The sequence below is a fragment of the Phyllobates terribilis genome, unplaced genomic scaffold (assembly GCF_046119375.1).
Source record: "Phyllobates terribilis strain yellow unplaced genomic scaffold, ASM4611937v1 Scaffold_11__3_contigs__length_659146591, whole genome shotgun sequence".
NCBI classification, from domain to species: domain Eukaryota; kingdom Metazoa; phylum Chordata; class Amphibia; order Anura; family Dendrobatidae; genus Phyllobates; species Phyllobates terribilis.
In genome coordinates, this window is record NW_027362771.1 from 483,413,608 (window position 1) to 483,426,642 (window position 13,035).

General features: G+C 42.9%; 1 protein-coding gene across 2 annotated transcripts in view; it reads left to right on the plus strand.

Moving 5' to 3' along the window:
* The window catches only part of MAP2K5 (mitogen-activated protein kinase kinase 5), a 146,581-nt gene that overhangs the window by 98,122 nt on the left and 35,424 nt on the right, over positions 1 to 13,035 (plus strand). The window contains exon 16 of one of the 2 annotated variants that reach the window (XM_073653460.1): positions 1,645 to 1,716. The exons of the other annotated variant lie outside the window; for it this stretch is intronic. Coding sequence (XP_073509561.1) covers positions 1,645 to 1,716 — 72 coding nt within the window. The remainder of the gene's footprint in view (positions 1 to 1,644; positions 1,717 to 13,035) is intronic. 2 annotated transcript variants of the gene reach the window in all.

The window sequence follows — 13,035 nt, forward strand, 5'->3', positions numbered from 1 at the left end:
AAAAAGAATAATAATCAGGAGAATATCTGCATCAATATGTCATAAAATATAAGTATAACGTCCAATAAAACATCAAGTTAAAGGAAGGAAAAGAAGGGAAGGGAACATTTTAAGCCACCAGTATTACAATTATGAGGTTACTCAAAATTCAATGAAATCCATACATAGCATAGCCAGGCGTGGACCAACGCGGAGCATAATCACTACAGAGAAGAAACGCACCAGAGAAAAGGGTGGGTCACATCAGTCACATCAGTCTGATGAAAGACGGTAGGCATCGGATTCCTGATCTTCAATCCAGTCTGTCCAAGTCTCACAGTATCTATCACAATCAGTTGGGGATTGGGCAATCAAATGTTCCATCCTATTTAGAAGGGCTATTTCACAGAACCACTCCTCCAGAGTAGGTGGAGAAGTACTTTTCCAGTGACGAGGAATGATATTCTTAGCCGCCTGTATAACATAGCTTATTAAAAGTCTTTTGTATCTGGTGAAACTAGTTGGGGTCATAAAGAGCAAAAGAGATTCAGGAGAGTCGGGCACAGAGAGACCAGTCATGTTTTGAATAGTTTGGTGGAGCTGTCCCATAATAAGAGGTTTCTGGACTCCGGTAATCCAAACGTGTCATCGTCCCCTCTTCTACTCCTCGGGAAACCACTTATGAAGCAATACGGGAACCCGGTACCATCTGGAGATAATCTTAAAGGAGGTCTCTTGAGCTTTGGTTGCAATGTAAGTTTTGTGAGCAAATTGAAAACATTTAGCCCATTGTGAGTCCTCAAAGGATTTGCCCGGTTCTCTTTCCCATGCAGCGCAATAGGGTGGTCTGACAGTTGTACTATGGGCTATTAGGTGATTATAGAGCAATGAGATGGAGTACAAGGGTGAAGATAATGACAGACACAGGTTTTCAAAATTTGTAAGATCCCTTTTGAGCCGTCTATCTTTCCTAACATGGGAATAGAAATGTTGCAATTGTCTATAGTCATAGTCGGCTCGTGGAGGGATAGAGCAGTCCCAAAACATAGTTGAAGGGTATTAAAGATGCGTTAGATGCGATATTTACTTTTTCCCAGAAATCGATTGGAAGATAGTCCCGGTAAGAAGGTGGGATTGTCTGAGATTGGGTATAATGGGCCCTATGGGTCAATTAGAGAGATCTTCTTATTGTCTCGACGTAGCGATAGGATTGCTCAGTATGTGCTGTAGGATTGTTGAGAGGGTTTAAGGACTGAGGGATGTGGCTTCCAGGGGAGTGTAGTTAATGCCCTTGGACATATAGTTTGTGCTATATGAATCCAAAGCTTCCCATGTTGATGGTGAAAATAACCAAGTATTCTGGCATGGACTGCCGCCATGTAGTATTTTCTACAATCCAGAAGACCGAGGCCTCCTATCTGTTTAGACTTGACTAATATATCAGATTTTGCCAATATTTTAAGGCAAATTCACAAAGGTGGCAAACATGGCAGATAAGAAAGAAAAATGGCAATATCGTGAAAGTGACAAAATGATCAAACTTTGGTATCTATTCATTTACTAATAGCTAATGGCTGTAATACGGTATTCATTATGAAATTGAAAAATATTTTTTTTTACTTGGTCATTATTTAGGTTTTCCTTTTATTCTTTCCCACGTTCTAGCCTGAGCGCATTGCTGGAGAACAGTATGGAATTCACTCTGATGTTTGGAGCTTGGGAATCTCGTTTATGGAGGTGAGATGACCATGTGTGTATATACGGTAATGTATAGATGTGTAGTGCAGACACATGATAGACGTGCGTTCACATTGATATTTTATCACCCTGTGTGAGAGTAGCGCAGGGTTTATAAATGAAGTGCACGTCCTGTGGAGGGAATGGACAGTGTTCTGTGTGGTTATAGATTTCATAATTTCATATATTTTGAAGCCGATCCCCAGAGCACTGACAGTGATGGTTGTAATAATAACTCCATTTATATACAGCGTGCTTCCCTATGGGAGTCGGGTGCTTCATTATCGCAGTATAAAGGTAGCATTTTAAATAATCAGAAGTCAAGCACAGGAATAAAAATACAATTTATGTGGAATGCCGCACAGTCATGCAGTGCGTCCCTGTACCCAAGCCTCAGCCCCTCCAGTCACCCCCTGCTTGGAGCACCGAGGGCTCGATGACTAAGGGATAGGAACAAGGTATTGCAGGACAGTGAACTGTATGCACTGATGCCATGTTAGTACGTCTGGGCTCTGATACCAGGAAGACATTGGGCTTCGTATAGAGGGAAAGTTGGGTAATAAACAGCAAGGGATCATTGAAGGTAGTTAACTAAAGTGACAGTCTTATAGGGTTGTCACTCGAGGGCTGCCCCTGTGCATATATCTAGTTAAGAAATCTGAACATCCTATAAGAGGGACTAATACAGGAACAGTCTTTCATTTTCTCTCTAAAAATGGTGAATTGAACGCCAATGGCAATTTTGCCAATCATCATGTCGGCACTTTTTTCTTTTTTTTTATTACATTTTGGTATAACTTTTAATTAAGAGAAGGGGAAGGAGGACAGGGAAATCCCTTTAAATATGGATGTTTTACAGACTAATCAAGAAGGGTGGTGCAGTCCCAACAAATATACAGCGATTTATCATCTCTAATACAATGCACAATGTGGGGAGCTGGCTGGCACTTGCCCCAATTCCCCTATCACTCCCCTCCTGGCCAAGAATTAGCAACGCCTTTAGGGACTAAACCCGTTGTTTATCATGGTTACCACTCTGCTACAGTGAGCGGGAGGTTACCGCTCACCTTAGCAGGCTCGTAACCATGATAAACATTGGGTTACTAGGTGCGTGTGTGCCCCTACTAACCCGCTGTTTATCATGGTTACCAGCCTGATCGCTGCTCCCGCTGGTCACACACAGCGATGTGTGCTGACCAGCGGGAGAGCAACGACAAAAAAATGGTCCAGGACACTTTGCAACGATCAGCGACCTCACAGCAGGGGCCTGATCGCTGCAAAGTGTCACACATAACGACATCGCTGGTGAGGTCGCTGTTGCGTCACCAAAACCGTGACACAGCAGCGATCTCGCTAGCGATCTCGCTATATGAGACGGGGGCTTAATACAGATTTATATTTGTACACTGATAATGAGCTGATATAGGTTTGTATTCTGCATAATTCTGACATTATATACAGCAATGCCTAGTCCATAGGAAAATGCCACATCGATTATAGAGCTGAGTCCAATCTTCCACTTTCTAAATCCAACCTCTCCGAGAAGATGGTTCTGAATAGCTCTTGCTGCATTACCAGGGAATCCGTTACCAGATTTTTTTTCCACCTAATCTGAGATCAGCATAATGTAGGAGCAGAGACCCTGATTCCAGCGATGTCACTTACTGGGCTCTTTGCTGTTGTTTTGATAAAATCAGCTTTATCACCAGGAGATTATTACTAGAGGAATAGTAAACCTGCTGCCATGTAGTTGTCCATATTCATGAGCTCTGTATAACCCCGCCCCCACCACTGATTAACAGCTTTCTTCCTATGCACAGTGTACACTGAAAGCTGCTGATCAGTGGTGTGGGCGGAGTTATACAGAGCTCAGCATTCAGAGACCTGCTAGAGTTGCAGCAGAGAAAACAGGGATTTTATGAAAGTGACAGCAAGCAGCCCAGTAAGTGACACATCGCTGGCATCAGGGTCTCAGATGGGGTAGAAAAACCCTGATGACAGATTCATTCACCCATACGCATTAGTTAAAAGTGCCAATTCCAGCGGGTTGGGACGACCATCTAATGTATATAGGGACCACCCTACTCTCCCCGGACATGTCAGTAGAGAGAAGGGTTCAGTCTGCTGAATTTTAATCACCTAATCCTTTTGTTTGGTGGGCTGATAAGACAACGAGCCTAGCATTCCTGTGTATGGGGGAATATGATAATTCGCCACTGTATAGGGACATATGGGGATAGTGCATGTGTATGGGGACCTTTAGGATACATATCCTATTTGACTTCACAAAGATGTCACTGTCATCTATGGTGATACAACCTCTGTAACCTAATAGTCAGCGATAACTGTAGCTTAAATAGCAATTCCCTTCTAGTCTATTAGTGGAATCCGATTCCAGCACCCGTATCTGCTGCTGGATTTACAGCACATGCTTCCACTTTCACTATCATCGTCATATTCGGGATTGGTTATTTAACCAATTACCTAATGCAGTTCTGCGCTCTTACCGGAGGTGAATGCAATCAGTCAGACCAAGAATAAACGTTCAGAGTAATCACATCAGCTGTACAAGCATAACATTTACAAGACAAATGAGAACAAGCGGTTCGTCCAAACAAGTTTATAATCTGAATGATTGATAATTATACAAATGAGTCTTAAAGAGCATCTCCTCTAAATTAAGAATCAGTAGTGGAAGTAGTATGTATCCGAGAATGGCTCTAAATTGCACAATGTCCCATTAAGGACTATTTTTTTCAGATGTTTGTTAGTTATAACTGTTTCCCACTATGGCTGCTTCTTAGACCTAACTGAGTAGAATATTTATTTAATTTTTCCCAATTGTAGTTTTTTTTTTTAGCAATTATAATAAATTTGGGCTATGCTCCCTAGTGTTATTGATATAGTTCCTGGTGCTGCCTGCAATTCTTCGTTCAGTCTGAGGTCTAGAAAATACCTCATCAACCATGGAGTAATGTTATAGTGACACTGTATAGAAGTTGCACGGGCCAGCACTCTGTGGCCATAAGTCCAACGTAATCATTGCTGATTGGTGATGATCATCATTATATGAGCATGATACCAAATAATGGTGTCTTGATGCCATGCTAGGCATGGGAAGGACCCAGCATATGATGACGGGAAAAGGGGTGGGGGGAGCCAAGCAACTAGGGAAAGGAGGAGTGGAGACCCCTAAGCAGATCTAACAACTCCCTGACTCCCCTATCGTCCCTAAATAGGTTCCCCACCAATCGCCGAGCAGGATACCTTAGTCCTGGCTGTCCCTAGAGCAAGGCCTTAGGAAGGGAGGGGGAGGAGGGAGCACTAGTCAGCCCCACTGCAACTAAAGGCAAACAAGGAAAACAGACAAGGGGATAAACTTAGCTTCGAGAAGAAACCAGAGAGATCACGACTACAATCCACAAAGGAACTCCAAGAAGAATCTAGCCGACCGCTAGAACTCCAGACCTGAATAGAGGAATTTACTCTATCACCAGCGATTCTCTGGAGAAACTGCAGGTATTTAAAGATCCAGCTAGGGTGTGTTAATTAGCAGCAGAAGGTGGAGATCACCGCTGGGTCCTAGAGAGGGAGGGATGATGAAAGGATCAAGAAGGTGTCTTCAAGGCCAAGCTCAGCAACCTTCTACAGCCGGATCCAGAATGACTGTCTGTCAGACCTGACACACCTGTGACACTTGACGTCTTTGTTCTTCAGACAGCCATGCCACTGCCAGGTGAGGCTCGAGGTGAGCTAACGTGCTTGAGTAAGTTGGAAGAAAAAGCTGTCAAGTGATCAAGCTTTCATCTGACATATATCTAATGTGTATGGGCCCCTAAGACTGTGTTCATATTGCTTTTTAACCTTGCGTCAGTGGATCCATTATTAGTTTACTTCTGAAACCTTGGAAAACAGGATTCGAGATGTATGCGCTGACTGGTCCATTGATTGCAATGATGCAGAGTCACTGTGTGCTCTGTTGGACATCATTTTTAGCCATATTCGCCTATTCGAGGTGGGCTCCAATATACAGTCAAATCACATCTTGGATCCAGCCTCAAATAGATGAATACAGACAAAGGATGTCCAACAGGACACACAGGGAGGGACTCTGTCTGTGTCGTTAGTCAATGGACCCAAAGGCGCATACTCCCGAATCCTTTTTCCAGGACTTAAGACGCAAGCCCCACTAAAGTTAGGGTAATGCGCAATGTGAACAGAACCTAGAGAATCTGTCATTAGGTATTTGCCATTTAAGGTGAGGCTGAGAGTAGCATGATGTAGGGGCAGAAACCTTGATTCCAGCTCTATTTCACTTTCTGGACTACTTGCTGTAGTTTCAATAAAATCACAGTTTTAATCAGCAGGAGATTATCACTAGAGCAGGGGTGGGATTCAAATGTAATATCAATAGTTTATGAATTGTGACACTGATCATATATAGTGACTTACGAAGGGATTTCCCCCTCCTCCCCTTGGCTTTTTACCTATTTTGTTATATTACAATCTGTGTTTAAATATCTTTGCAATCCGCTTTGTGTGTGATGTATCAGCACTAAATGGGCTAAGTTGGTGAAGTGAGAAAAATACAGACATAAATTAAATTTATGGGATCAAAGAACTAAAAATTGGCATGTGCATATATATTCACCCCTTTGGCTGTGAAGCCCCTAAAAATTTCTGGTGCAAGCAATTACCTTCATAAGTCCCATGCTTGGTGACAGGAAGTCCACCTGTGTGTAATCTAAGTGTCACATGTCTGTCAGTATATACACTTTACCTTTCCTGAAAGGCCACAGAGGCTGCAACACCATTAAGCAAGAGGCTCCACAAACCAAACACCATGAAGACCAAGGAGATCTCCAAACAAGTCGGGGACAAAGTTAGAGAAGTACAAGTCAGGGTTGGGTTATAAAAATAATATCCCAATCTCTGATGATTCCCCAGAACACCATCAAATCCATTATCATTAAATGGAAAGAACATGGCACCACAACAAACCTGCCAAGAAAGGGCCGCCCACCAAAACTCTCAGCCCAGGCAAGGAGGGCATTAATCAGAGAGGCAGCACAGAGACCAAAGGTAACCCTGAAGGAGCTGCAGAGTTCCCAGGCAGAGACTGCAGTATCAGTCCATACGACCACAATAAGCCGTACACTCCATAGAGGTGGCCTTTATGGAAGAGTGGGCAGAAAAAAGCTTTTACTTACACACAAAAATTGTATGGCTTGTTTGGAGTTTGCCAAAATATATGTGGAAGACTCCCCAAATGTATGGAGGAAGGAGCTGTGGTGGCAGTATCCTGCTATGGAGATGTAAGGACAGGGAAAATGGTCCGAGTCGAGGGGAAGATGGATGGTGTGATATACAAGGATATTCAGGAGCACAACCTGTTTCAGTCTGTCAGTGATTTGAGACTGGGATGGAGGTTCACCTTCCAATAAGACAAGGACCCAAAGCATACTGCTAAAGTAACAGTCAAGTGTTTTTTGTCACGCAAGGTGTGGGAAAGACTAAATGCAACATGAAGGAAAGTGGGGAAGGGAGACCAGACTCTAGGGAAAGGGGGAGTGGAGACCCCCTAAGCTGATCTGATATCACCCTGTCTCCCAGATCATCCCTATATTGGTTCCTCACCAATCGCCGCACAGGAACCTAAACCCTGTATTTCCGTAGAGCTTGGCCCTGGATAGGGAAGACGGGGATGAGCACTAGTCAGTCCCCACTAACAACTAAAGACAACAAGGGAAACAAACACGGGGAAAAGTAACTTAGCTTGAGCCGACTTCAGAGAGATTACACCACATGTCCTCCTAACTCCAGAGAGGATGTAAGTAGACAGCAATAGCTCCAAGCCTTCACAAGGGAACATGTGAATATCAACGGTACCTCCCTGTAGCAAACAAAGTATTTAAACACCCTGGACTGGGTGTCAGTTAGCAGGAGGGAGGTAGCGGCTGGGTCCTAGAGTGAGACAGATCTAAGAAGGTGTCTGTAATGCCAAACGAAGAGATCTTCTGCAACCAACTGCAGGGCGACTGTCTGTCACATCTGACACACCCGTGGCAAGTTTAAGGGGAAACGTGTAAATGTTTTGGAGTGGCTTATTCAAAGCCCAGACCTTAATCCAATTGAGAATCTGTGGTCAGACTTGAGGATTGCTGTTCACCAGAGGAAATAATCTAACTTGAAGGAGCTGGAGCAGTTATGCCTTGTGGGCAAAGGGCAAAAATCCCAGTAGTAAGATGTGGAAAGCTCATAGCGACTTATACACAGTGACTTGCAGCTGTAATTGCTGCAAAAGGAGGCTCTACAAAGTAGACTTTAGGGGGAAGGGGAGGGGTGAATAGTTTTGCACACTGAAGGTTTGTTATTTTTGTCCTATTTGTTGTTTGCTTCACAATAAAAATAAAACCAAATGTTCACAGTTGTAGGCATGTTCTTTACATTAACTTCTGCAAACCCTCATAAAAAGGTGAAATTCCAGGTAGAAAAACTCAAATAATGCAAAGGGAGTGAATACTTTTGCAAGCTCTGTAATCTTTTGTATCAAATGCACTAGTTGTGACATAAAGTATATAGGATGTACCATAAGAAAATGTAAAAAACGGATCTCAGAACACACACATGATATAGCCAAAGGTAATACATACTCAGGTGCAGCGAAACACACAACAAAAGCATTATAAATCTTATAGTATGTTATGGAATAGAGAAGGTAACCAGCCCAGAAGGAGGAGGTAATTGTCAAAAAAAAACTGTTAGTCCTAGAAATGTATTGGATTTTATTATTAAATACTAAGCAACCTAATGGTTTAAACTTTAGAAATGACACAATATATTTTTACTGATTACTTGTCTGTATATATAATATAATTAAGGGTATGTGCACACGATGCAGAAATGCTCAGGATTTTTTCCTGAGCGTTTCTGCATCTCTCTGGCAGGAAAAAACGCATGCGGATTGTACATGCGGTTTCCTGCCAGGGACATGCGGAAATGAAGCGTTCTTCACTTTCATTTCCGCATGCGGGTTGACAAGCGCTTCCCAAGCGATTTTAGCATCACTTGGAAAGTGCTTGTCAACTTTACACTATATAAATCCATGCAACCGGCATGGATTTATATAGTGTGTGAATGTCAAAAAATAAATCTATACTTTACCCTCTGATGGCCCCCGGTGTCCTGCTTCATCGGTCCCGGCTGCCGGCAGTGAAGACTGTAGGACCTTCCGACATCAGCGTCACGTGACCCGTCACATGACTCTGACGTCAGCGAAGGTCCTTCATTCAACCGCGAAGTGCCCGGGAAGCCGGCAGGACGCAGCGCGGGCCGTCAGAAGGTGAGAATATATATATTTTTTATTTTATTCTTTTTTTTTTAATGGTACCTGGGTCTGGATGAGAGTCCTCTCATCCACACCCGGGTACCATCCGCACATTAGACCGCATGAAAAGCGCATCAACATATACAGTGATGCGGATTCCATGCGGTCTAATGCAAGTCAATGGCGGCAAAAGAGCAGCGTTTCCGCAAAATTAATTGACATGCTGCGGATTTTTGACCGCAGCGTTTACGCTGCGGAAAAATCCGCATCATGGGCACAGCACATGCGGATTTCCATTGGGGAACATTGCTGCCCTTCGACCATGCGTTTTTCATGCGTTTCCGCGGCGTTTACGCAACTGCAAAAACGCCGCGGAAACGCATGAAAAACGCATCGTGTGAACTCAGCCTTAAGGAGGTTTACGAATACACACAGGTATATAATCAAAACAATATACATGATTGGTCCGCATTGGTTTTAAATAGGTTACAAATTAGAGGCAGAACGTCTCTATTATTAAGGGGCGTGGAATAACGCCGGAAACACGTCAGAGGTTCTAAGGGCGCAATGCATGTAACATTTTAATGAAGTTGCAATAAAGAAAAAAGAGTTTTAACTCATCTTGGAAGTGCCAAGTTTCCTTATCCCGTATTTGTGTATAGTGTACAAAAGAGCTTGTAACCGCTGCACTCCAAGCCTAATATACTAGCCACCGATTGCAGTGGAGGTCTGTTCTTGAGAATGGAGAGGATTTTTAATCAAAAGTAAAATTGCAAAGTTGTTTGTTTTTACAACCTCTTTGTAATCGTAACCCTTTATCATGATGAGAATAATCCTTTAAGCCAGGGTGGTCAAACTCAAATACACAGGGGGCCAAAGTTAAAACCTTGGACAAAGTCGCAAGCCATCCTTGATATTTGTTAAAAAAAAAAATGTCTGCAATTGAGGAAGTTTTTCCTTATCAAATAGAACAATTAACTTTTGGAATTGTAGTGGAATAATATAATATGTTATGTAAGAGCAGTAAAAAGCATGTGGCCTAATTTAAATATGTAATAACAAAGGATAAAAAATCTTGAATAAAACAGATAATAAAATATGATGCAAGCAAAAGTGCCCCCAAACACAGTATGATACCCCCTCAGTGAGTTCCTCCACACGCACCGTATGATGACCCTACTGTACCCCTCTCAAAGAATGGTGACCCACCACAGTATGATTATCCAACTGTAATCTCCATACAGTATAATGGCCACAAAAAGGCCTCCATACAGTATAATGGCCCCTCATAGTCCTCCATAAAGTGTAATGGGCCCCACATAGTCCTCCATACAGTGTAATGAGTCCCACATAGTGCTCCATACAGTATAATAGGCCCAACATAGTCTTCCATACAGTCTAATCTGTCCCACATAGTCCTCCATAAGATATAATGGGGCCTTGCATTGCCCTCCATACAGTATAGTGTGCCCACATAGTGCTTCATACAGTATAACGGGCCCTACATAGTCCTCGATACAGTATAATGGGCCCACATAGTCCTCCATATAGTATAATGGGCCCTCATAGTCCTCCATACAGTATAATGGCCCCACATTAAAAAATAACCAGCTACTCACCTCTGCCCGCTCCCTAGCTGTTCCGGTCTCTTCATATATTACAGTCTATATCACAGTCCTCCCTGTGGACTCTCCTCAGCACTAGCACCACTGCTACTTTCCTCAGCACTGGCACTGCCACCCTCACACTCCATAGGTTCGTCACCACTGGTATATAGTGTCAGTGTACAGGTATTACAGTGATCACTGGTAACATTATACACAGGAGCTCCGTGTGCAGAATTATTAGGCAAGTTGTATTTTAGAGGATTATTTTTATCATTGATCAACAACTATGTTCTCAATCAACCCAAAAGACTCATAAATATCCAAGCTTAATATTTTTGGAAGTTGGAGTGGGTTTTTTTTTGATTTGGCTATCTTAGGAGGATATCTGTTTGTGCAGGTAACTATTACTGTGCAGAATTATTAGGCAACTTAATAAAAACCAAATATAATCCCATCTCACTTGTTTATTTTCACCAGGTAAACCAATATCAGTGCACAAAATTTAGAAATAATCATTTCTGACATGCAAAAACAAAAACCAAGAAAATTAGTGATCAATATAGCCACCTTTCTTTACGATGACACTCAACAGCCTTCCATCCATAGATTGTCAGTTGCTTGATCTGTTTTCGATTAACATTGCGTGCAGCAGCCACCCCAGCCTCCCAGACACTGTTCCGAGAGGTGTACTGTTTTCCCTCCCTGTAGAGCTCACATTTTATGATGGACCACAGGTTCTCTATGGGGTTCAGATCAGGTGAACAAGGGGGCCATGTCATTATTTTTTCTTCTTTTAGACCTTTACTGGCCAGCCACGCTGTGGAGTAGTTGGATGCATGTGATGGAGCATTGTCCTGCATGAAAATCATGTTTTTCTTGAATGATACCGACTTCTTCCTGTACCACTGCTTGAAGAAGTTGCCTTCCAGAAACTGTCAGGAGGTCTGGGAGTTGAGCTTCACTCCATCCTCAATCCGAAAAGGTCCCACAAGTTCATCTTTGATGATACCAGCCCATACCAGCACCCCTCCTCCACCTTGCTGGCATCTGAGTCGGAGTGGCGCTCTCTGCCCTTTACTGATCCAGCCTCTGGCCCATCCATCTGGCCCATCAAGAGTCACTCTCATTTCATCAGTCCATAAAACCTTTGAAAAATCAGTCTTAAGATATTTCTTGACCCATTCTTGACGTTTTATCTTATGTTTCTTATTCAAAGGTGGTCGTTTTTCAGCCTTCCTTACCTTGGCCATGTCCCTGAGTATCGCACACCTTGTGGTTTTTGATACTCCAGTAACGTTGCAGCTCTGAAATATGGCAAAACTGGTGGCGAATGGCATCTTGGCAGCTTCACGCTTGATTTTCCTCAATTCATGGGCAGTTATTTTGCGCCTTTTTTGGCCAACACGCTTCTTGCGACCCTGTTGGCTATTTGCCATGAAGCGCTTGATTGTTCGGTGATCACGCTTCAACAGTTTGGAAATTTCAAGACTGCTGCATCCCTCTGCAAGACATCTCACAATTTTGGACTTTTCAGATCCCGTCAAATCTCTCTTCTGACCCATTTTGCCAAAGGAAAGGAAGTTGCCTAATAATTAAGCACACCTTATATAGGGTGTTGATGTCATTAGTCAACACCCCTCCTCATTACAGAGATGCACATCACCAGATTTACTTAATTGGTAGTAGGCTCTCAAGCCTATGCAGCTTGGAGTAGGACAACATGTATAAAAAGTATCCTGTGATCAAAATACTCATTTGCCTAATAATTCTGCACACAGTGTATAGTGTATAGTATGCGTGTACAGGTAATAGTGACTTACCAGTGACGTCTTTTAGTTGAAGTCATTCATCTTCTGTTTTCTTCTTCTGCCGGTGCAGACTGCTATCACTTCTTTTTGCCAGGACTTGATTCTGCAGAAAGTAGCACTTGGTCATCTATAACTGATCGCTTCTAGAGCACATTCCCCACTTTTTTTTCCCTGACTCCTACACTGCGCCAGATGAAGAAAAAAAGCGACGTAGTGCCGCTCTGCACAGTAATAGAACCTCCCTTTTGTTCCTCCCATGGAAAACAGTATCATCCTCAAAAGTAAAATATATTACAGCAGTAATAATGTCCCCTACTTGGCCTCTGCTGTAAATATAATAATGTCCGCCCTTGCCACCATAATCCAATAATCTATGTTCCTCATTCTTGCCCCCATACAGTAATTTCCCCCATCCTGGCCCCTTACTGTAATAATGTCACCCATCCTGTAATAATTTCCTCTATCCCAGCCCTTTCTGTACTAATGTCCTCCATCCTGGGCCCTTCCTGTAATGTCCTCCATCCTGGTCCCTTCCTGTAATAATGTCCCCTATCATGTACCCCATCCTGGTCTCCTA